Source organism: Ammodytes marinus (assembly GCF_949987685.1).
Source record: "Ammodytes marinus genome assembly, chromosome: 12".
In the NCBI taxonomy this organism is placed as follows: Eukaryota; Metazoa; Chordata; class Actinopteri; order Uranoscopiformes; family Ammodytidae; genus Ammodytes; species Ammodytes marinus.
This window is the reverse complement of record NC_137216.1, coordinates 3,825,926-3,849,118: the sequence shown is the minus strand read 5'-3', so window position 1 is coordinate 3,849,118 and position 23,193 is coordinate 3,825,926. Positions and strand designations below refer to the sequence as shown.

General features: G+C 41.1%; 2 protein-coding genes across 2 annotated transcripts; one reads left to right on the top strand and one right to left on the bottom strand.

The window, feature by feature from the left end:
* Window positions 1–5,484: 5,484 nt before the first annotated feature.
* Window positions 5,485–15,880, bottom strand: LOC307258435 (carboxypeptidase O-like; the record flags this gene model as incomplete). The annotated part of the gene is made up of 11 exons (XM_080037964.1): window positions 15,851–15,880; window positions 15,172–15,273; window positions 12,561–12,671; window positions 12,360–12,476; window positions 12,037–12,130; window positions 11,018–11,110; window positions 10,629–10,738; window positions 10,312–10,396; window positions 9,157–9,237; window positions 8,439–8,609; window positions 5,485–5,552 (listed from the first exon to the last, which is right to left on the bottom strand). Exons 1-11 carry the CDS (start codon window positions 15,857–15,859, stop codon window positions 5,485–5,487), a joined length of 1,041 nt encoding a protein of 346 aa, XP_079894090.1. The 5' UTR covers window positions 15,860–15,880.
* Window positions 15,881–17,601: 1,721 nt separating this feature from the next.
* Window positions 17,602–21,683, top strand: LOC307258434 (melanoregulin; the record flags this gene model as incomplete). The annotated part of the gene is made up of 5 exons (XM_080037963.1): window positions 17,602–17,666; window positions 17,813–18,074; window positions 20,319–20,409; window positions 20,501–20,667; window positions 21,606–21,683. 5 exons carry the CDS (start codon window positions 17,602–17,604, stop codon window positions 21,681–21,683), a joined length of 663 nt encoding a protein of 220 aa, XP_079894089.1.
* Between the last annotated feature and the right edge of the window lie 1,510 nt (window positions 21,684–23,193).

Genomic DNA, 23,193 nt, shown 5'->3' with positions numbered 1-23,193 from the left:
TCACACGTTTAAATTGTTTGAGGCGGAGGATCCGACGCACTCTGCCCGGCTCAGCTGTGGAACACAGTGTGGAGGTTCTAGTGTTAACCATGGTCGAACATACTACCATAGTCTGATTTTAAAAAATATATAGAAAAATATAGAAACAGTGGAGGAGATTACGATTGTTTCCAGCAATTATTTTCTTCATTAATGACTTGTGGCAGTTCCATGCGCAACAGGGATGTGACTCGTGTCCGTTTTACACATGGTGCTTTAACGGAAGGAAATGTGGGGGTCTGTATCTCTGGCGATGCCACAGCGATCGCAGGGACTTTCACTTGTGTCATTAAACTTATAAATCTGACTGTATTTCATATCAAAGGGACACAGTGATGACTGTATTAAATATCAAACTGGTAAAAACGATCCGACTGTAGGCTATAGTGTATCACGTAGGCCTATAAAGTATTTTCATATTGACGGACATCGCATCCATTCAGTTAATGCTGATTGTCAAGTCAGTTAGATGACTAAAAAGTACTTGTTCCTATAGTTTGAACACTGTGAATAAGAGTGAATGGTATTCTGCTAAAATATCAAATAGCCTACTTCAAATATACGTGATATACACTATATACATTCGGATCGTTTTATTACAGTTTGTTATGAAATACAGTCATCGCTGTGTCCGTTTGATATGAAATACAGTCAGATTTATTAGTTAAATGACACAAGTGAGAGCTGAAACATCTCTACGGTAGAGCTAAGAAGGCTCTGAGGGCGCTCCAGACCAACCTTACCAACGTATGACGTACGAAAGAGATTCGTAGCAAAGAACGTTTCGGGAAACAGGCGAAATGTTAAATAGGAACTATAAGTAGGGGTTACGAATGACGTAGCGTTAAGAAGGCTCTAAGAAGGCTTCGGGAAACCGATCCCAACACAGTGAAGGGTCAGTGTTCTTGCTTCTAAAGAGAAAAAAACAAAGATTGAACTTTGCAACGCTGTCCCACTCCAAGAGTCCAAGGAGTTTTATGGAACGGTAGAACAAGGATAATGAGGCGCGTGTGTGTGTGTCGTGTGTACATAAGATAAGATATACTTTATTGTACCCTAGGAAATTTGTCTTGGACAAAAAGTGCAGCTGCGTTAAAAAGGAATAGAGGGGGCGCCTTTAGCTCAGTTGGTAAGGCGTCCCCCCCATGGGCCTCGGCCAGCAGCAGACCCGAGTTCGATTCCAGCCCGCGGTCGTTCTCTGCATGTCACTCCCCTCTCTGCCCCATTTCAACTCTGTCTCTACACTATCAATAAAGCATAAAAATGCCCAAAAAATATGTTTAAAAAAAAAGAAAAGGAATAGAGTAATATCAATCAATCCATTGGTAGCAGTAGACAGTACAATCCAATCTATGACAGTAGGGGAGAACGGGGTAATTTGTCACACGGGTTGGTTGTCACAATCGTTATATCTCGGAACCAGAAAGCGCTGTCTATGAAATTTTGGTATGTAAATATCCAGAATTGGGATCAGAGGTCACCTACATAGTCTTCCTTGGAGTTAGACTGCTGAATTTGAGGTGAGACGACTGTTTGTGTTTTTCATGTCAAATTGAAAATATTTAGCTCCTCAGTATTTTTCTTCTGGGCTTTTACACAATGGGTTTATAACAAAACACTTGTTACCCATACAAAGTGTGAAGGGTAAACTATATTTTAGATTGTGGTTAGCATGCTAATTAGTTGTCAGATGGTTGTTGGCCTTGATGCTAGCAAGAAATTCAAGTTGGGGTTGGTCGTCAAATTTTTTTGGGGGTTGGTTGTCACATGTTATCTCAAGGCTGCAGCCAGAAAAGGAACACAATAACGAAAGAAATTGTCAAGCTGTATCCTCACTGACACCCCAGAGAAGGAAAGAATAGAGCAGGAAAAGGCAGCTAGCATGCAAAAGAAAAAAGGGCAACAAAATCAAAACAACCCAGTGCATCCCAAACTAGACCAGCTGCCAAGGCTACAGTAAGTTATGTAGGCCTATTTGTCAACTTGACAATGCAATTAAACTTTCAAATTTAGTTCTACTTTCTTGCCTTCTTTTTAAGATTATTCCCATTAAGATAACATTGTGACAAACAACCCCATAGTGTTTGAAAACTGACCCCTTGATGGGGTTGGTTGTCACAATGTGTAAGGGTGTCTTTGATGATTAATTTCTTCTTTATTACAATAAGATAGAAAAAGTGAGGGGTACATATTTCAAGCCAACACCTTAAGCTTCAATGTAATGTAGGAATGACTATTGAAAGATGTTTAGGTGATAGGCAATTCTCACTAGAGTAAAACGTGTGCCTACTTACCCCGTTCTCCCCTACATACCAAGACAACAATGTACTTTAGGACAGGAACAGTCAAGTAGAGATCCTCCACTTGGTTGAGATGAGGTTGCACAGACATGACTTGTCGACCACCTTCAGCCTACCACAGTGGTTAGGAATCTGCTCTATTGATCATTATGCATTATCAAATGTTTGGTAACGATGCATAGAAGCTTCAATTAATGCAAACTTCAATACACAAAAGGCACACACACACACACACACACACACACACACACACAAACATGCATGCACATGTTCAGCACAAACACATTTATTATGCAGTCCAGTGGTACCATAAATCAACATGTAGAACTATAAAGCCACCGAATCAATCCATCATGAACGTATTACCCTCTCATACACACAGCCAAACTCGCTGCACAGCGTTTTCCCCATGAGAATTCCCAATATAATAACATCAAGTGTATTCCTTTCCCATATGATTTAAACAGACTCAGTCAAACTATTACCAGGAATCTATCCATTCTTTGCAATATTAAGTTAGTCATTCTGTAGTTAAATGTCAGAGCTTGTCTTGATCACACACACACACACACACACACACACACTGTTTCTGTTTCTTTCATTATCTAGCCAGTATAAGTCACAGAGAAATTACTTTGTTTCCATGTCGAAGTTAGAGCCTGCTTGTCCCGAGGGAATAAAGACATAAAAAAAGTAACGATGCACGAAGTAGCAGTGTCTACAGCAGACATACACAGACAAAAAACAAACAAACACACATACACACAATCACCAAACAGTTTCAGAATAGAGATGTCTGTCATCCTGTGTGTTGCCACGGTGTGTATTAGTGCGATATTGGCTATTTCCTGTTTTTGATGGCAAGTCATTTTTACAGGCAGACGGAGACACAGATGGCCCCAGTCACCTCTTTGGTGATGGTCTGTGACTGCCATGATTGCTGTGTGGTCTCCTTTAGTTTGCCTGCCTCTTCCTATTCCACTGCAATGTTCCCCATTCTCTCTCTCTCTCTCTCTCTCTCTCTCTCTCTCTCTCTCTCTCTCTCTCTCTCTCTCTCTCTCTCTCTCTCAGTCTCCTCCCTTTGCGTGTTGCTTTATCTTGCGTAAAAAAAACGGATGTGAAGTATTTTCATAGTTATCTCATGCTGCGAATGTCGGGGGGGTCAGTTTGAGTGAGCGTGCCAAGCAGGAGGTCCCAGTGAATGTGTATTTGTCTGGTTTTTCAAGGTTCAAGGAGATGCAATTGTTCAAAGAAAAATGGGCTGTCTGCCACAAAAAGTTTAAAATAACAACTTTGAGAAGAGCTCTTTGCTGGCTATCTTAGAAGAATTGAGATGTTTCATATTCTACGATGAAACATCTTACAGGGTTTAGAGAGAGAGAGAGAGTAGTACAGAAAAACTAATGAGAATAAGATGAACCGTTGTTTCTCAGAGGGATTTTTTAGCACAGTCTTGCTCTTAGACCAAAGGAAGCTGCTGGCCACAGTTGGAAAGTTCATCTGGGCTAAGTAAATAAAATAAATCACCCTGGTGCTCCCACGGTCATTCCTGAGAACTGGGACAGAGAAGAGCAACGGACCATATTTCATGTTTTAATAGCAGCACCACACCTACTGTAGTACATGACTGTACATCAACATATACTCTTCCACTGAACAATAGGAGGTGATACACTCTGCTCCAAAAAATATGTTTCATCAGTTGATGCATTGGGAACCTTGATCTACCACTGAAGAAAGGACTGGAGGTATTCCAATCACGGGATGTAACATTGCGAGAGGAGTGAATTACTGACATAAATGCAAACTGGGCTGTAATGTGACTAAAGACATTATACTCAAGTATTCAGGTTTCATATTTCAAGTTTGTATACCCTACCTGTCCAGTTATCTCCAAATTAGAATGTTTCAGATGATGTATTAAATGTTCATTTGTGGGTTATACGCACTTCTTCCACCCAAACTCTTTAAACTCTGTCTACGCTCCCTGCTGTACACAACAATGGCAGACAAGTGATGTTAGGGAATAGCTGGTGAACAGAAAGGCGCATCAACAACAAGGCCAGGCATTACAGGTATGTAGACCTCAACAGAACTGTAAAAAGAATCATAATACTGGACTAGGCAATTTCATTACATTAGACAGGAAGCCAGAATGAGCTCTGCAAATGATTGCTAATGCTGCCCTGCGTCTTGTTGAGGTGTACATATATAGGCAACCTTTAAGGTGTTTTCTCTTTGTTGCTCTGCCCTGTTTCAGTTAGTTACAAATTCCACATCACAATGAATCCTCATTTAAACAGCTTAAAGTGGTGTTTGAAAAAAAGAAGATTCAAACCATGACACACCGCGGTGAATACCTAGACAGTCAGTACGAAAGAAAGGCAGGAAGGAAGGAAGGGAGGGAGTTTGTGTAGTCTATTGTACTGTTTGCTGATTGCATTGATAGAATGATGGTTTGAAATATGGCCGCTCCACTTTCTGAGCTGTGTGTCTCTCTAGTGTCAAATTCTTTCCAGTCACCTTTTGTCTGTTGTTTTCTGTTATTGCGGGTTCCCTCCCTCTGTCCGTCTGACATTCGGCTTCGCACATTCGGCTTGTTTCCTACCCACAATGACACACACACACACACACACACACACACACCTTTCTACCTATCAAAATGGAAGGCCGGTATGATGATCGTATGTCATCTGGAGCTGGCTATCGATCCCCAGATATAATGATCGGGAGATGCAGATGATGGCGCCACCCCCATTGATTAGCGGTGACAGTTAAAAAGCATGGCATAATTCCCATTGATTGTCAGTGACAGAGTGTAAGAAATGGTGTCATCTGCATTGATTAGCGATAAAAGTGCAAGGCAAAGATGTGTCATGGGTCCACGGCAGAGGAGCCCTCTCACACACACTTCTATTCATCATCTGAATGTGTGTGGCAAATGTGAAGACACGTGTTTCAAAGGAGCTGAAAAGCACCATGAAAATTTCAAGTCTTAGCTGAATAAATGAGCGGTGCTACGTACTAACATACTGCAGAAATCAACTCTGTGTTGTTAAAAGAGAGGCACTGATTGTTCTCCCTCTGGTATGCATGTAAAACAAAGTGGAGCCGACAAATGAGAGCTAATGTTCTCACCATATTCTCAAAACACAAAACTTGATTTCTCCTCTTTGACCTCAAACGTCTGGAAGTTGAATCCCTGGCACCCACCTGGGGGGAAACGTATGAGAGCTTAGATACACAGCTAGCTTAGATACACAGTAAAAATACACAGTTAAGCCTGAATAAACATATTACTATTGTTTCCTTTAGCATGCCACAATGTACATACAGCTTTTCCACTGACATCGCTGTCCAAACACATAGACAGAGCACCGTCCGTCACTGAAATAGTCTATGGAACTATTCATCGAAGATCACAATAATATTTAATGAGCTGCTGGTGGGACAAAAGAGAAATACAGAATACGTTTTTAAAAAAGGGTTGGGGGAGAGAATGACATGCAACAAAAGTCAAAAGTTCTATGGCATGCACTTAACCACTCAGCTACCAAGATGCTCCAATCTATATTTATGTTAGATATACAGTACGTCATATAAAAGTTCATCCAAAGAGGTTGACCTCTGTCTCCATGAAACTATAGTGTTTATAGTCCATGTCTGCCCTGCTGACATGCATACTGTAAACTCCCTGAAAGCCAATACATCTCTCTTACCCTCTGTTTGTATGTTGTTCTACAAGCACATGGGAGTCCAAACTTGCTGTCTCTCTCTACCTCACCTGACCTTCAATAGCAGAACAGGTTTGTGTCATTGTTCTTAAAATGAATCCATTGTGTTTTGGTGAATCCCACACTATGCTATGTCATGCTAGATTATTTTCCCATTTGTATTGTCTATTTATCCCCTCCATCCATTCCTCATGCTCTTATACCTGGATTGGCAGGCTTTATTTCTTCTTCCTCTCTTCCACTATGGTTGTGATGTGTGTATTCACTGTGTGTTTCTCCCTCCACCTTGATGAGCACTCTACCACACATGCACACACACAAATAGATGGATGAGCTGGTGATAGCAAAACCAGCCAGACTTCACAATGAATTATAATCACCTTCAATCTGGATCTCTGAATCCCTGCCCAGAGAGAGAGAGAGAGAGAGAGAGAGAGAGAGAGAGAGAGAGAGAGAGAGAGAGAGAGAGAGAGAGAGAGAGAGAGAGAGAGAGAGAGAGAGAGAGAGAGAGAGAGAGAGAGAGAGAGAGAGAGAGAGAGAGAGAGAGAGAGAGAGAGAGAGAGAGAGAGAGAGAGAGAGAGAGAGAGAGAGAGAGAGAGAGAGAGAGAGAGAGAGAGAGAGAGAGAGAGAGAGATAGTGTGTGTGTCAGGAAGCTCTGCTCTGCCTCACCAAGTTATGTATGAGTATCTTTCATGGGTGTAAGTGATGGAGCAGTGAATAGTTTGCTCCCTGAAGGGCTGTGTGTGTGTGTGTGTGTGTGTGTGTGTGGAGGGGGGGTGGGAGTGTGTGTGTGTGTGTTTGTTTGTGTTCATATGTTAGTGTCCCTGCTTATTATTCTCTTGGTCCCCTGGTGTTTGACCCGTCTCCCCGTTCTGTCGAGGTTTCATGCGAGCTGGAATATAATGCTATTTCCACTGCTGTTAAAATCACTCACTCACTCACACGCACGCACGCACGCACGCACGCGCACACACACACACACACACACACACACACACCTTTAGGGACCAACCATCAGGGTGAGTGGTCCATCACTCACCCTCACATATGGTATTCAACTGCACTGTGTCAATGTCACATTGTCAATGGATAAGTGTGTGTTTGTGTGTGTGTGTGTGTGTGTGTGTGTCTGTCTGTCTGTCTGTCTGTGAATAACTGGTGGTCTTGCAGGGGACGACACTCTTTGGAAATATAAATCTCAAAGAGAACGACCGGGGCGAGAGAGGACGTTTGAGGGGGACAAAAAGTTCCTAACAGAAACCTGAATAAGAAAAATATTTCTTCAAGCTAAATTAGCATGGATCAAAGGACCATTCTTCAAATCCAATACAAAAACATCCACTCAATTTTGGAGTGTGCAAACTGGGTAAAATAGTAGGACTTGACCATCGACCTATATTTTAAAAAGTTGACCACTGGCTCTGGTGTGGTGTGATCCTCCCAATACAACTAAAGTACAATTCAATCAAACATGCTTCCTCAGGCAGGACATTGTGAGGGAAACCAGTGGAAACACAATTGACTTGTTAGAGCTTCCAATGCCTATTAAAACTTTCAGATAAGTTGACGACAAAGGACAGCAGAAATAGGACATGAAGTCTATGCAGTGTTGAAAAGTATTTCATTATTGTTCCTTCTCTAATAAGCACTCATATTCATGATCATTGGCTGATATGTTTAATTTACATGCAATACCAACAGGTGCCTGGTTATTAGTACTTATTTACAGTCAACATTGCATTAACCCCACATGAGAGACAGGGATGTATTTACTGTTCAAAGTATAACATTTTTACGGAAATCTTGCTTCAAAAAAGAATGAAAAATAAACCTCAAACCATGTCCCAACTTTTCCAATAGTCTCCGTCCTAATTAAATGTGGGAATGGACAGGAACCATGAACAAAGGCAAAAACAAAATGTGTGATTTCTGTCTTTATAATGGCCGATCCAGGCTGGTGTTAGAATTGAATGGAATCAAATGACAGCAAAGGAAAGAAATAATGAAGTCATACAATGTGTGAGAAGCCCGGCTGGGTGATAAGGTGTGCACTGTAGAAACATGGGGGAATACTGCCCCCTGCTGCAAAAGGCAGGAACAAGATTACCAGCATATCACTCTGAACACAGTCTAATATCTGTCACCTTTTGTAACATCTAAATGTGTTATGAGTTATGTAATCATTTTGCTGTTAAAGAATATGCATAAAAGACCCCCAGGCTTTGATAGTTACGTTTACCAACTGTAAACAGTTTGTCAATAAGGAAAAGGTGAACTATAGGTAAATTAACAACTTTATGATTTAGGTTTTCACTGTCTTACACCAAACAAAACATGGTGAAAGACAAAGCCATGATAGTGCTACGAATTGTCATAGCAACCCCGGCGTGCACCCCTGTGGGGCTGGCAGCATTGGGGAGGTCCCCGCTGTGGAAGGCCTTGTCATGAACATACGTGATGATAGAGAGAGCTCCTACGTAGGCCTCCTCACAGGCTGGCTGGATCTGATCCTCCGGGAGCAAGTGGCTGAACTCACCTGCAGGATAATAATATAATAATACATTTTATTTAAAGATGTCTTTCATGACTCTAAAGGACACTGTACAATCAGAGAAATGTACAGTACAATAAATTGAATTAAAAACTGTTCAAATAAAGTGGGCAATGGATGAATGTGATATGGTGAAATGGGAAGGGAAGATCAGGAGGGGTATGCAAATTTGAAAAAGGTGAGTTTTGAGTTTGGATTTGAACAAGGATATGGAGTCAGTGTTGTGGATGTCGGGGGGTAGTGCATTCCAGAGCAGGGGAGCAGATCGGCTGAAGGCTCTGCTCCCCATCGTGGTGAGACGGGCAGAGGGGACAGTGAGGTGAACAGAGGAGGAGGAGCGGAGTGCACGGGAGGGAGTGGCAATTTGGATAAGGTCTGTTAGGTATGGGGGGGGCAAGGTTATGGATGGCTTTGAAGGTGTAATGAATGAACCGGGAGCCGATGAAGCTGGTGATCAAAAATATGATCAAGCAAAAGGCCTGTGCATTATGTTCCACTGAGGACAGTAAAGAGCTATGGAGGATCAGCTCACCTGTGTCTCTCAGCTCAAAGGTATAAGAGAACGGGATGCCAACCAGTCGGGCCCAGTCGCGGCTGGAGCCTGAGTTTGGATCTGGAAGTTAAGTGAGTAGTTAAATCAGTATGAGGCATTTCTTCATTCTACATTGTTTTTTGTCTTACTCTTTCATTCAACACACCTCCGTATGCTCTTTAATCAAGCGTACCAACTTTTTAGTTTGAATCATCCAGTCAATCTTTTTGTCCAAACACATTTATATACCAACACAATGCAGTTGTGTTTGTATCTTGGAGTCTGTTCGTTTTAACAAAATCTTTTCAAATTATAAACTTGTCTCAAGCGATATAGAGCCATAACGCTTACGACAGACATGACACAAATCCACAGTGTCTTGTGTATATGAGGCGATCCCATTCATTAACCCTGAATACTTAAAGGTGAAGTAAGTGATTTATTTATGTTAATATAAGTGTTAAATCGCTCTTTATTCATACAGTGATCACTTAGATAGTGTGCGCGTTTCATAAAGCCGATCTCTCACCCGCTATGCATGTAATCGGCAAATAAACTTTTCGGGGATCCTGAAACTGATATCCAATCAGAAGAGAGAACGCTACAAACCGGCACCCGTCTCACTGCCGGTGCACGCGCAGAGCGACAGATGGGTGAATGTTTATGTGCCTACAATGGCGGAGCAGGTAAAAATCCTTCCCAATGTCTATTTTGATGGTTTTTATCATGTTTTATCACACGTACTGTACTTATCTGAGATGATCCTAGATAACTCGCTGCTTGAAGAAAGTAGCCTCGTTTGAGATGTCGCCGTCTTGCTAAGACCTGCGCAATTATGGCGCTCGGCTTGCTGAGCGCACAGCATTTTTGCTGTGCGCTCAGCAAGACGCGCGTCATAGTTGCGCAGGTCTGAGCAAGACGGCTCCAAGTTGAACGAGGCTAGTGCATTAATGTGGTGATGTGGGGATGAGGGAGGGGACTGCTAACTGCAGTCACTGACAGGAAGTTAGCTAAACTGACCATTCTGCTTACTGAACCTTTCAGGCTGCTATGGATAAAAACATCATAGTGACTTGTCAAAGTGAGAATGATCAAACCATGTGTTGATAACAGCTATGCGGGACATGCACAGGCCAGTGTGTACACGAGCCTTACATAGGATCTGTGGAGATGTTCCTACAGTGTAGTCCATTCCATGGACCTTCTTCATTTCTGCTGCTGCTGCCTTACCGACTGAAACCTGAAATAGTTCACAAAAAGAACTATACAATAGTATTTTGGGTAAACGAGTTACTCATACCCCTTTTTTTTATCAAAGACTAGGTACTATCAGGTAGAAAAGGGGCTATTGATAAGCTTACAATATCTACTGCAATTATTTCATAAAGTCGTAAAGGAAAATTAAATTGGTTGTTTGAGTTCTCTAGATGTATAATTGTTGATTTGCTACAGTGATCTTACTGCTCACTCACCAGTTCATTGTAGTTGGGTGCAGAGATCTCGGGGTGGCCATATGGCAAGAGTACAAGTTGGCCGGCAGAGTGGATGGTGAGGAAACACAGAGTCTGGTTAGCCAGCCTACCTAGATACACAGAATGAACAAGTGATTCATATCTAGGTGACATAACAACATAATTTTATTCAAGTACAACAACCCAAAGTGAATGTTTTTCAATGTGGAGCATCATACACCAGTAATATTTCTAAAAAGAGACCTTTATCAATCATGATGTGTATATACATTTTATGTTTAAATGACATTTTATGATCAACTCAGACACACTTAACTGAAACACTGTCATTTGTGTGCATCTAATTTATGTATTTCCTTATGTAAATCCATAGATAAATAGCTAGTTACCGAGAGTGTCCATGACAGCTGTGGCCTCCGGCTCAGATCCTTGTGATTTCCCACAGTACGTGTTTGCACAGCTGTCAAATGAAACACCCACCACTGAGGAGAGGAAGTACACATCACATACATCTTGTCTTTCAGTGACAATAAATGGCTGTTTGTACAGAGCGCTGTCTAAAGTATGCTTGTTTGTCTTATGTCATAAGTAATTATCCAATGTGAATTCATAGTGGAAGGTTTGTGAAAACCAACACTGCGAGTGTCAGAGGCCTTGAGCTGTGTCACATGGACTGCCCCTATGATGTTTAGTTTTACAACATTGCTTATAAGCAGTAATTGCCTTGACTTTACACTTTTTGTTCCACACCCGAACACTGGCCACTAATTGAGTTTGAACGGCATAAATTACAGCAGTATTGACACACTGATATTGATCCCCTGCAGATTTATTGGCTTCCTTATGTGCTAAACAGGGCAGAAACAATACAAAACACAAGTCTGAAATCAAAAGATATTCAGCTGCAAAGGGTGCTTTGGGCTTCAATGACAGAATTACACATCCTGTTGGAAATGTGCATGTTTATGATACTGTCTTTTCAAGTCAAAGTCAAAGTCTTTAATTGTCAGTTCTGATTTATGCAAGACATACATCAGAATCAAAATGGCGTTTATCTCGGGCCCACAGTGCAGTTAGAACGATAAAATAAATTATAAAAAATATAGTTAAATAAGATAAACATAAACAATATTTACATAAGATACATTCTAAATACTAAGTAGTGCAAAGGAATTTTCTGTGCAATATAACACAGTAGATATACAATAGAAAGTAAAAAATAGATACGTTCAAATGAAATGTGCAATGTGATGAAAAATATTTACAATGTGCAATATGCAATTTTTTCAAATGATCTGTATCATAAGTCAGACATGTTTAACCTTAACTTGAGCTTTGACTCACGATAACCTTAAGGCAAATAAGGGATAACTAGTCACATTAGGATTCTTTAACGCATGCAACTCACTCCCCCAGTTGGCATTGAAATTTCTGTTGAGGTCAACACCATGACAGCTACTGCCTGGAGGAGGAGCGGAACGAGACTTTCTCCACAGGCGGGTCTACGTGGAAACAACACACACACTTCAGATATTGTATTAGTTACATATTCTGAAAGGCCAATGAGATTCAGTTACATTAAAGTTATATGTTTGACTTAAAGGAATCATGATCATATCCCTCAAGACAGTGAAATGTCACTAAGTTACAGCATTCAATACATTAAGCCATCCACATACAGCACATGTATATGAATATATAGAATAATTAAACCTTAAAAGACACACTCACACTTTGGTTGGCCCAGGTGAACATGTATCCATCCACATTGAGCACAGGAGTAACATAGACATCCATGTTCTGCAGCATCCGCTCCAGCTTCTTATCGGATTTATGGGACTGCACAATCTGAGGCATATCAAACGCTCATGTGTCAATGTCTACATGCTTGGATGAACGCACGCATCTTTGAAATTACGTGAGTGGACAAACCTCTTTGACAAACCACTGGCAGAAGGCAGGAGCAATCCACTCCCGAGCATGGATACCACAGTCCACCCATATGAGTTTCTTCTCTTTGCCCTCTGGGTTTTTAAGTCCCAGCTAGAGACACATAACATGACAATGTGTGAATTAAAGGTGAGATATGCAACATTTACAAAACTGAATAAAGGTATATATGTAATAAAATAAAAGCACATTGGTATTAGGGGAGAACAGGGTAATGTGAGACACTTTTTACATTTGCTCCCCTCTAAGCGAGCTAAAATGATTTATCACTCAAATTTCACATTTGCCATAAATTCAGGAAGTTTCCTAGAAATGGGCATTAGCAGAATATATTCAAGACAAAGGGCAGTGCAAATATGATTGTTTAAAAAAAGTTGTCTTGTGTCTCACTTTACCCCAGCTGTGGGGTAAACTGAGACAGACCAGAGAATTCAAGGGGGTAAACTGATCCACTTACTTTTTCCACTCGGAAACTAACATAACACCAAAAATTGCAACAGTTAGAATCCTGAAAGCTAGCTTGAAAACCAAATATTCCAAAACTAATGTCGGACTAGTAACAGAATCATGGGATTTGGTCAATTAAGCAAAACAATGTTCTCAACACTTGAAAGTAACTGATCAAATACAAAATATAATTCATATTCAATAATTAACATTCAAATGACAGATAGAACCAGTTAGATTAAAACACAGTCTGGGGGTCAGACGACAGGACCCTTAGAGCCAGCTAGTGTCTGGGGACCAGAGCAAAGAACAATCAGAACCAGCTAGAACGGCCTGGGTCTCAGAACACAGGACTAGACACAGCTGTCATTTTCCATCTTTTGAGTCTTTGATTAATATTTTTCTGCATTAGTTTTATTGTGATCATTCATTATATAAATACATATTACTAAGAGTCTATTGATGTTAAAGGTCACTCTCCTGTCATACATACATACATGCCAAACAATGCCCTTGCTGACACCCCTTCAACCATCAACCCCCACCTCAAGCCCGCATTGTCTTTTGTCTTATTCAAACTCCTTGCTACCTCACATATAATGGATTCATTAAAAGAGGGCACAGACACTGTCTCACTTTACCCCACAACATTTGTCTCACTTTACCCCACTGCCACAATTTGAGAAAAAACTACCTCTCTCAGCAATTCAGGCAAACCTTCAGTTATGGCGCTTTTCCACCGCATGGTATCAGCTCGACTCGACTCGACTCAACTCGCATTTTTGGCGTTTCCACCGCAATTTCATGGTACCTGGTACCTGCTAGCGGCTGCTTTTTTAGTATCGCCTTGCTCTAGGGTCCAAGCGAGCTGAGTCGAGCTAAAAGGTGACGTCGGCAGACGGCCGGCCGCTGATTGGCCAGAGACTACCGTCTGCCGGCTTCATTCTGTTGATTATTCTCCCCTTGATTCTCAACAACTCTTCGGGACTTTTATGTGTATTTTGTCTCGCCGCGTGCAGCTTTCTTTGGCTCGCTTTCATTTGATTTGCATCACAGACCCGATTTTTTTCTCTCCATATATTCGCTAAGCTCACCCAGTTGTGTTGGCTGTTGGGGAAGTTACTTTGAACATACGAGAGGAGACATAGCAGCTAGGCTAAATAGCCTATAGCAGCAAGCTGGGACAGACATGATAGCGAGCGATTACATTACAAGCCTCGGACTGCACTGATTACCTCAATAAAATATTCAGGCTGAGACACGGCTTGCATTTGAAAACACGTATCCTGAAACAAGCACTTAACAGTCAACTTTATCATGCCCGTGTTTACGTGCATAGGGATGTACGTGACGCATCCCTACAGCTGTGTGGCAGTCACACATCAGGACACAAACCCTCCCTTTTAACGGCCCGTAGCAATATTATTCTACTTCTTTTAGCAAACAGATACAAGGGGAGTATTTTCTTAAACATTTCTCATCCGTGTTTTTGGCGGTTGGTTCAGTTAATAGTGCAACAACTGCTCGTAATTTCTGCTTTGCTACTTGACTCCGGAGTTGGCTTTCAGCCCCTTACGACAACCCCGCCCACGTTCAGGAGGTACTATTTTCGGTGGAAAACGACCCGTGCTGCTACCAAACCAAGTTAAACTGAGTCGAGTTGAGTCGAGTCGAGCTACATTTGCGGTGGAAAAGCGCCATTAGCATTTTCACATGGTTTCATATGTTCGTAGTTCATCAACATGTATGATAGAAGTTTTTCCAGCTGAATCAATTTGATTTGGCACAACAATCGATTAAGTTGACAACAAGAAAATGTACTTTTACATGCAAAAAATACATTTTTGTGAAAAAAACATGCTTACAACATCACCATGTGGTCCTCTCTTTCATGACCAAGGGGAAATGAGAGGGGCTTGAAAACATATATCTCACATGACCAAAAATGTGTTCCATTGCCTAGAAACAGGGGGTGTCTCACATTACCCGATGTCACACATTCCCCCGTTCTCCCCTATAACCTAAATGAAATTTTTTCATGGATTGTTTCCATCAAAAGGGAATTATTATTTATTATGTGCAATATTTAGAAAGATAGTGGACACATTTCTACCACCTAAAGCTCATCAGCAAATGCTCTGAATACCTTTAGAAGTGTGATATTTCTTCCCTCATATGTGCGTCCGTAGACAGCAGAGGAGACCAGCTCCGGGTTACCTCGCTCCACATCTTCCATCCACCTGTAAATCTTTATTGCAATTTTAATCAGATTGATATTACATTTTGAGGAAACACTTTACAATAAGGTACACAAAATTGTAGTACCTACTACATAGACATGTGTTACCTACTACATAGGTTTTTTTTGTGTTATCCACTACATACAGTATGTAGTAGGTAACACAAAAAAACCTATGTAGTAGGTAACACAAAAACAACGTATGTGTTAGGTAGCACCAAAAAAAACGTATGTGGTAGGTAACATATATCTATGTAGTAGGTACTACAATGTTGTGTACCTTAATGTAAAGTGTTACCCATTTTGATAAAGTCTGCCTGTAATTTGTAACCACTAAAGTGCAAATCAAAAGAAAGAAAAATGGGTGTGAGACCATTCAAAACAGAACGTTTTCTTAAGTAAAATATCATGTGTGGGGATCCAGGGCTCTGGTAAACACTGCACCCTTCTACATGTGTTGCTGATAAACAGACACAACCCACTGACTTCTTCCTGGCTGTAACTACAAAGGAGACAGAGCACTAACTCATAATAACACTAGAGAAAGTCCGCCTTGGAAACATTATTATAGAAAATACACTCTTACCTCATCCATGGGGTGATATTTGGTGTAGTTATAACTCTGTGTTGCATCCACATCCTCCATTAAACTATGAATTCAAAAATTATAATAGGATTAGCTATACATGTTTAATTTCATTATTAGAAAAACAAATGTTCCAAATATGTCACCATTGAGTGTATTTTACAGCTAGTTTACTGAGGTTTGAGTTAGACGTAAGGGCATGCAACGCTCTCGAAGAAATGATCGTCTGTTGTGAATATATACAGTGGCCAAACAAATATATTCTCACAAACATTACCATATGTATGCCATTAATACCTTCATATCACAAAGTTGATATGAAAGTAAAATATCCAGGCACATCAGCTTTTGTTTCTGAATGTATGTGTTTACAAAGTAAAGTGAGATTTGCTCAGACAAAATGTGCTTATTTGACAATTAATAGACAGCGCTTTCTTTAAATCAACACAACACAACTCACCCGTTAGAAGTCTCTGACGCACTGCTTGAAATCAGTAGGATCAAACCTAGTATCCAACATTTAAGTCTCATGTTTTCCATTTGCCTGTTGCACTGTCTTCGCCCTGCTTTACCTGCTCGTGCAGCACCAACTAACAGTCACTTCCAGTAATGGTGGTAACTTTTTTCCTGCTGAGTGACCTTGGACCGAAATTATCTTGTCATTAAGTTGACGAAAGAGAAGCTGTATTTAGTTTTTTTTACAGGCAGAGTCGAGGCCAATACCTGTCAGCTCTGAGGGATTGTGTGTGAGAGAACTGTAAATCAGTTATGTATTAACCTTTATGAAGAGTCACTACAATTATACAACTGCTGAACATCACAAGGCAATAGGCATACTGTTCTCTTGTGTTAACCCTAACCCTCTGCTAAACTTAAAGCTATAGTGTGTAACTTCTGTTGCCCCCCATGCAATTACAAAATCACTGTCATCGCATCTACATGAGGTAAGCTTTCCGCGATCACGCAGCGATTTTATTCCTTCTGCTGTACGTCCAGGTTTTTTCTCAGCAGTAGAATCAACAACTGAAACATTTCTTGAGCACTTTTTGAGTTCCTGCGCCAGCGTCACACCAGTTTGTAAACGCGTCCATTCTGAGAAATATAGAGAGAGTTTTGTGGAGCTGATAGGCTTAATCAACTTTGCAAACGCCAACTCATTTGGCGATGGCTTGAATGTGACCGACATTCATTTATATGAAAAAGTCAAGCACAGTAGCTCCAATCACAAAAGGCACATGATAGTGCACATCCAGATTTGAACTACAGCTTGTGCAGTGTGCCTGGGTTTTGCAGGGAGAGAGCTAGAAAGCATTCTGCACCATCAGGAGCTGCTGAATAAACGTGCCATTCATCCCTGAACTGTGTGTGTGTGTGTGTGTGTGTGTGTGTGTGTGTGTGTGTGTGTGTGTGTGTGTGTGTGTGTGTGTGTGTGTGTGTGTGTGTGTGTGTGTGTGTGTGTGTGCTGTTGTTGTTGTTGTTGTTGCTGCTGCTCTCCCCTGTTTGGACTCACGTGGGTAATGTAATTGACAGACGGCTCTCGTTCAGACCAGGGTAGGCACAGAGAAAGGGAGACGGAGTCGGACATAACAAGTTCAGAGATTCCCTGGAGTTTTTTGGCCTTTAGACATTTAATTTCGGAGATATTTAGATTTGCCAGAAGATTGTGGAGGAAAACCTGTTGGAGGAGGTGCGATAATTTTTTATCAGGGAAGGACACACTTTTGATTGTGGAGAGCTTTTGGAAAGGGTCAATGGGTGCCAAGCTATGCTGCTACTATCTGAAACACAGCAGGGAAGAAAAGAGCGCCATTCTGCGGTGAGACAAACACTTATAAGCAAATCCAAAAGTTCTGCCTTTAATTTTCATTTATTTGAATCTACTACAATCAATGTCAACTTAATCACCAAATCCTGCTTTTAAACCAGTTACTGTTTTCTCTCTTCTGTCTTCTTCTCTCCCAGTATGCGCCCCAGCAAAGCTTCCAGACAACCACAGCTGTTATCCAGTGAGTCCAGCGAGAGCGATGCAGAAGAGGAGAGCCTTTTTGGGCCACAGCCTTCTAGAAATAACCCATGGAACAACCAGTCGAGCCAGTCAAGGAGCACCGTGGCACCGTGCGCCATCACAAACACAAGAGCCACTGACTCTGGCATCACTCGAGGATCGGACAGAGAGTTACAGGCTTTCATCAACATGAGAGACCAGGCTGATAAGGCTACAGAGGTGAGAAGAAGAGTGGTATTGTCGCAGATGACATGTAGAGCAAATGCAATGTGAGAGTGCATAAACATGCATATAGTACTTGAATTGGGATTTTACCATCCAAGGTTCTGGCAGTGCAAGCTTCTCATCCATTTTGGGATAATACAGTTTCTGGAAGTAACAGCTGCATGAAAAGTGTGAATATAAGGTAGAACGTTAAAGTAACTCCTTAGTGATAGTATAAAAACACTCCCTCCCTATCCATTTTTGATTTGATTGTATAATATATTGACAACACACTTTTCAATGGCAATGCCATGAGTGTGAAGGTCCTTGTGGCTTTGGACAAGACAAAGATGAACTGTTGAACTTCTTCATGGCTTTGGAGGATTTTAGAACATCCACATTTGTTCTAGTACCAGGAGAGATTACAGTAATTGGGTATTGCAGTCTCTTTATTATGTGTTCCCCTGCAGCCCTCTATTGGAGTGATCTAATAAGGGGAGAAGACATACACAGGTAGCTCTCAAAGAGGCCTTTGACTCAGTTTCATGTTGACTTGCATCAGTAAATGAGCTTGAACTAGATTTTGAAATAATTTATTTTGAAAATTCATGTAGCTACAACTGTTCATGGCAAACAGAGGATTTATCATTTACAATGCGCTGACCAATATCCTGTTTCCTCATTCTAAAAGGAAGCTGACACACACACACACACACACACACACACACACACACACACACACACACACACACACTGCAATGAAAGAGTATGCATGATTCTTTATTCACTTACTCAATCAGTGACCCTGTATTCTCACACAGAAACTTACTGTAGATAGTTTAATAAAGTTAGAATGGGTTAGAAATAGAGACACTGTGTGTGTGTGTGTGTGAGAGAGTGTGTGTGTGTGTGTGTGTGTGTGTGTGTGTGTGTGTGTGTGTGTGTGTGTGTGTGTGTGTGTGTGTGTGTGTGTGTGTGTGTGTGTGTGTGTGTGTGTGTGTGTGTGTGTGTGTGTGAAAAAATACATATCATTTACAGTAAGTGGATATACTTAGTATTTCGCTATGTTTGGACATAAGCAAGCGACTCATTATCATTGATTTTGTGAGAGTAAGAGTGTTGCAGTGTTTTGCAAGAATGCCACAGGAAAATTAACTCCAGCCGACTCCAGCCTACATTGCTGCACCCACAGTTAGAAAACTAGATGTTATTATTATTATTATTATTATTATTATTATTATTATTATTATTATTATTATTATTATTATTATTATTATTATTATTATTATTATTATTATTGGCTCAAGCAGGTTTATTTTTAAATCATTCATGAGCCTTAGTCCATTTATTTTTCTATAGAAGGAACATATTGGGACCATAACTCAGAGGCTCTCTCATCAATATATCAGGATTTTTAGCTCCACAGAAGGGCTGAGTGTCCGCAATCTCTGAGCACAGTTTGAGTTGTTGAGTTTGGTGAACATGTGACCGTCAGACTTTGTGTTGAGAAAAGCAGGCTGCAGGACACAGTGGGCACATTGTGTTAATGAATTCCTTATTGGGGATGTAGGCCAACAGTCTGGCTGGCCATTCAAAGAGAATTATTGGCTGAATCGTTCCAATCATGTCGTGATAGAGTGTTTTTTTTTATATTCGGGCCAAACAAACAGAGAATGGGAATGTCACATTAAAAGAAAATCCGGCACAAGGGACACCCCAGCCCATTAAGTAAAGTAGAATGTGCACGTTGGCTTCAGTTTTTCAGTTTTAAATCCCTTCAAAGGCATTTTTCACAGTAGAACTTTTGACTTGTCATACTAGGAAAGCAAGTCAGTGCTACCAATTACACTTGCAATGTCTTTCTTATGTATAAGTGTTCTTGTAAACCATGACAGTGAGCCAGCACGCGCAATAGGACGCTGAAATCGAAGCACCCAAATGAAGTTCAGCCATTAATAATTTTATAGTTTATGACTGGGATTTTCATTACTGTGTCATGAATGCCTCTGAAAAGGGGTCTATCGCACCAGACAATTTCATGAAACAAACTACATTTACTACTGAGAATGATACAGGTGTATTGCTCCCAGCCCATGTCTACAATTGATGAATATCATCAGGGAATGTGTGGCTTATTTGATTCATCTTTCTCCAATCAGGCGTAGCGAATCGTGAGGAGATATTCACAGATTTTGAGAACAAGCGTTCTCCAGAACCGCTCACACCACTGTTTAGACAGTTTGTGTTTTTTTCTTCCAGGAATGGGAGAAGCTGAATTACGACATACACTCTTTACGCTATGCCAGACGAGAAGTGAAATCTCGATGGAAGAAAATCCTGCTGCAGCTAGGTGAGGCTCTTCAGGTTTGTTGAATTTTTTTGCTTAATAATCTGCTGTGCTGTTCAGACGTGTGATTGTGATCTTCCCACTCCCTCTGTAGGGTACCAGTGTGAGGTGGAGGGCTTGCTATGTGTGAACAGACAGAGTCGCTTCAGTAGAGACGGAGAGCATCTCAACAAAGCCACAGACCTGCTGGAACAGCTGCTGCACCACACCTCTTTGTTCCCTCCAGAAAGCGCACACCAGAACAGATACCTCTGTGTCATGGTTCGCACACACACACACACTCACACACACACACAGACCCACCCACCCACACGCACGCACACACACACACACACACACACACACACAGACCCACCCACCTACCCACCCACCCACACGCACACCCACCCCACACACACACACACACACACACACACACACACACACACACACACACACACACACACACACACACACACACACACACACACACACACACACACACACACACACACACACAAACACACATACTATTCCACCATGTTATGCTTTGTCAAAATGTACAAAACTATATTTTTACAACTTGCCTCCATCCATCCATGGAAACATGTGCTAGCTTGACCCATTTAGACTTTTTATGGAAATGCAATCTTAACCACTATAACTTGCTAGACAATAGGGCAGTTATTTACCAATCTTAAAAAGCTATATGTGTGAAGCTCCATTTTGGGTAAGACTAGCAATGTGCAGTGTGGATCTTTACAACGTATCACTTTTATATGATATCAAACAGTATGTTTTTACATGCCCTCATCTCCAGTTAGCCCTTCTTTTCCTCCTCTCATCCCTTTGGTTCCTGTCTTCCAGCACCTCTTTAGTTTGTCTGTCTCTAACCTCATCTCCTCCATCTTTTTTGTCTCTCTCTCTTTCTCCACCTGCATCAGAAATAAAAACTCATTCATTCAACCGTGAATTCATTGGGGGCAACCGTGGCTTCACCCACCTTGCCTTGTGTGAATGTGTATGACTGCTGTATGTTTGTGGTGGTCGGAGGGTCCGTAGGCACGAAATTGCAGCCACGCTTCCTCCACCGGTATGACTGTGTGTGAATGAATGGAACCTGGAACCCTGTAAAGCGCTTTGAGTGCCTAGAAACGCGATATATGAATCCAATCATTTATTCATTCATTCTTTTCAATCTGCCTGCATCTCTCCCTCAGGATCGCCTGGTGTCTCTGGACAGTGCTGAAGACTTTGTCAGACTGGCCAAAGAAAAGTATCCCAAGACAGTAGGCTGAGAAACAGTGTCCAGAAGGAGAAGATGTAAATGCTGAGATAATGTTTCAAATTGTTGAAAGATGACCATTTCAACCCCACACAATCCATTACATTTTAAAGCACATTTAATTACACTGCAGTTAATGCAAATTAAAGTTCCTCTTTTCTGTTGCCTCAATGAATTTTACTCTGATGCACATGTGTTGTTTTAGACTAAAACATGTATTTATTCATTTACTTTTTAAGAGATGTGTCACTCTAACAGCGGTTTTATTGCACTGGTTCACTGTAGTACAGGCAGGCAAATACAGGGCTTTTTGGGAGCATTGGCTTTTAATAAACAGTGGAGATAGTTTCTGTGCTTGTTTTAGAGTTGTATAGGTATTGAATGTACCAAATTAAAAAAAAGCTAAGAAACCTTCTGCAGGTACAACGACGTATTTATTTTTGTTAGTATTACATTCAAGACAACCCATTTACATTCCTTCATTTTCCTCACCATAAACATCTTTAGAACTTTTTGTTAACTTGTAAATAATACTAAAAAACTGTTTTCTTCCACGTTATTTTGTGTATTGCTCACCTTGTCTCTAATGAAATATATTTGCAGCGGGAAGTGCTCAATCAGTCCATCTCATTGAATCTAACTGCATTAGGCTCAGTCTACCACTGTGTTAGCCACTTTGTCCAAAAGGTGGCAGCAGATACTTAAGTCCTGTTCCTGCAGGGCTTAAACAGTAAAAAAAATAAAAATAAAATAAAAAAATCTGGTTAACTAGTTAGAAACTTCTGGACCACACATTGGGTGAAACGTTGGCAATTTAAGACGTTGTTTCTTTTTCAGCATATTCAAAAATATGTATATTCAGCATGTGCAGTTTAAACAATGAAGCGTAATGTTGAGGAATAACGTTATCCAAACACCTATGGTATGAGAGCTGGACATGTGTTTGAAAGCAACAGTTTATTTGATCTATTTTTGTGTAGAAAGCTAAAATGAAAGAAATTCGATTCACATCGTCAGTAATGCAGGCCAGCCATGGGACATAAGACATCCCTTCCTTCATTTTCTGAATTTCCCTTTCTTCATGATCTGTCCAGGATGCAGATGATACTGCCTCATCTTGGCTTTCACTCAGAACCGTTTCACACACACTCTCAACCACACCCATTCATCTCTGGGTTGGAGCAGTGCGAGACATCACCTTCACGCAGTCTGTGATTGTGGTATGCACACACATTCATGCATGCGCGCACACTTGCACTAAGCAATAGAGGGAGCGTTTAAGCTGACCCAGATATTGTTCTTTCCAAGGCCCCTTTCCCAAATTTGGGGACCAGATGTGGAGCTGAAAGCGTGTGGGGGGGGCGGGGGGGGGGGTATTGGGGGAGGGGAGCAGTTTGAGAGGCAGACCAGTGCTGGCAGTCCTGAAAGTCATCATGCTGCTTGCACCTTTTTCTCATTATACAATTGTGAGTGTGTGCATTTTAGATGGAGTAATGCTGACATCATTCTTTAGCATTGTACTG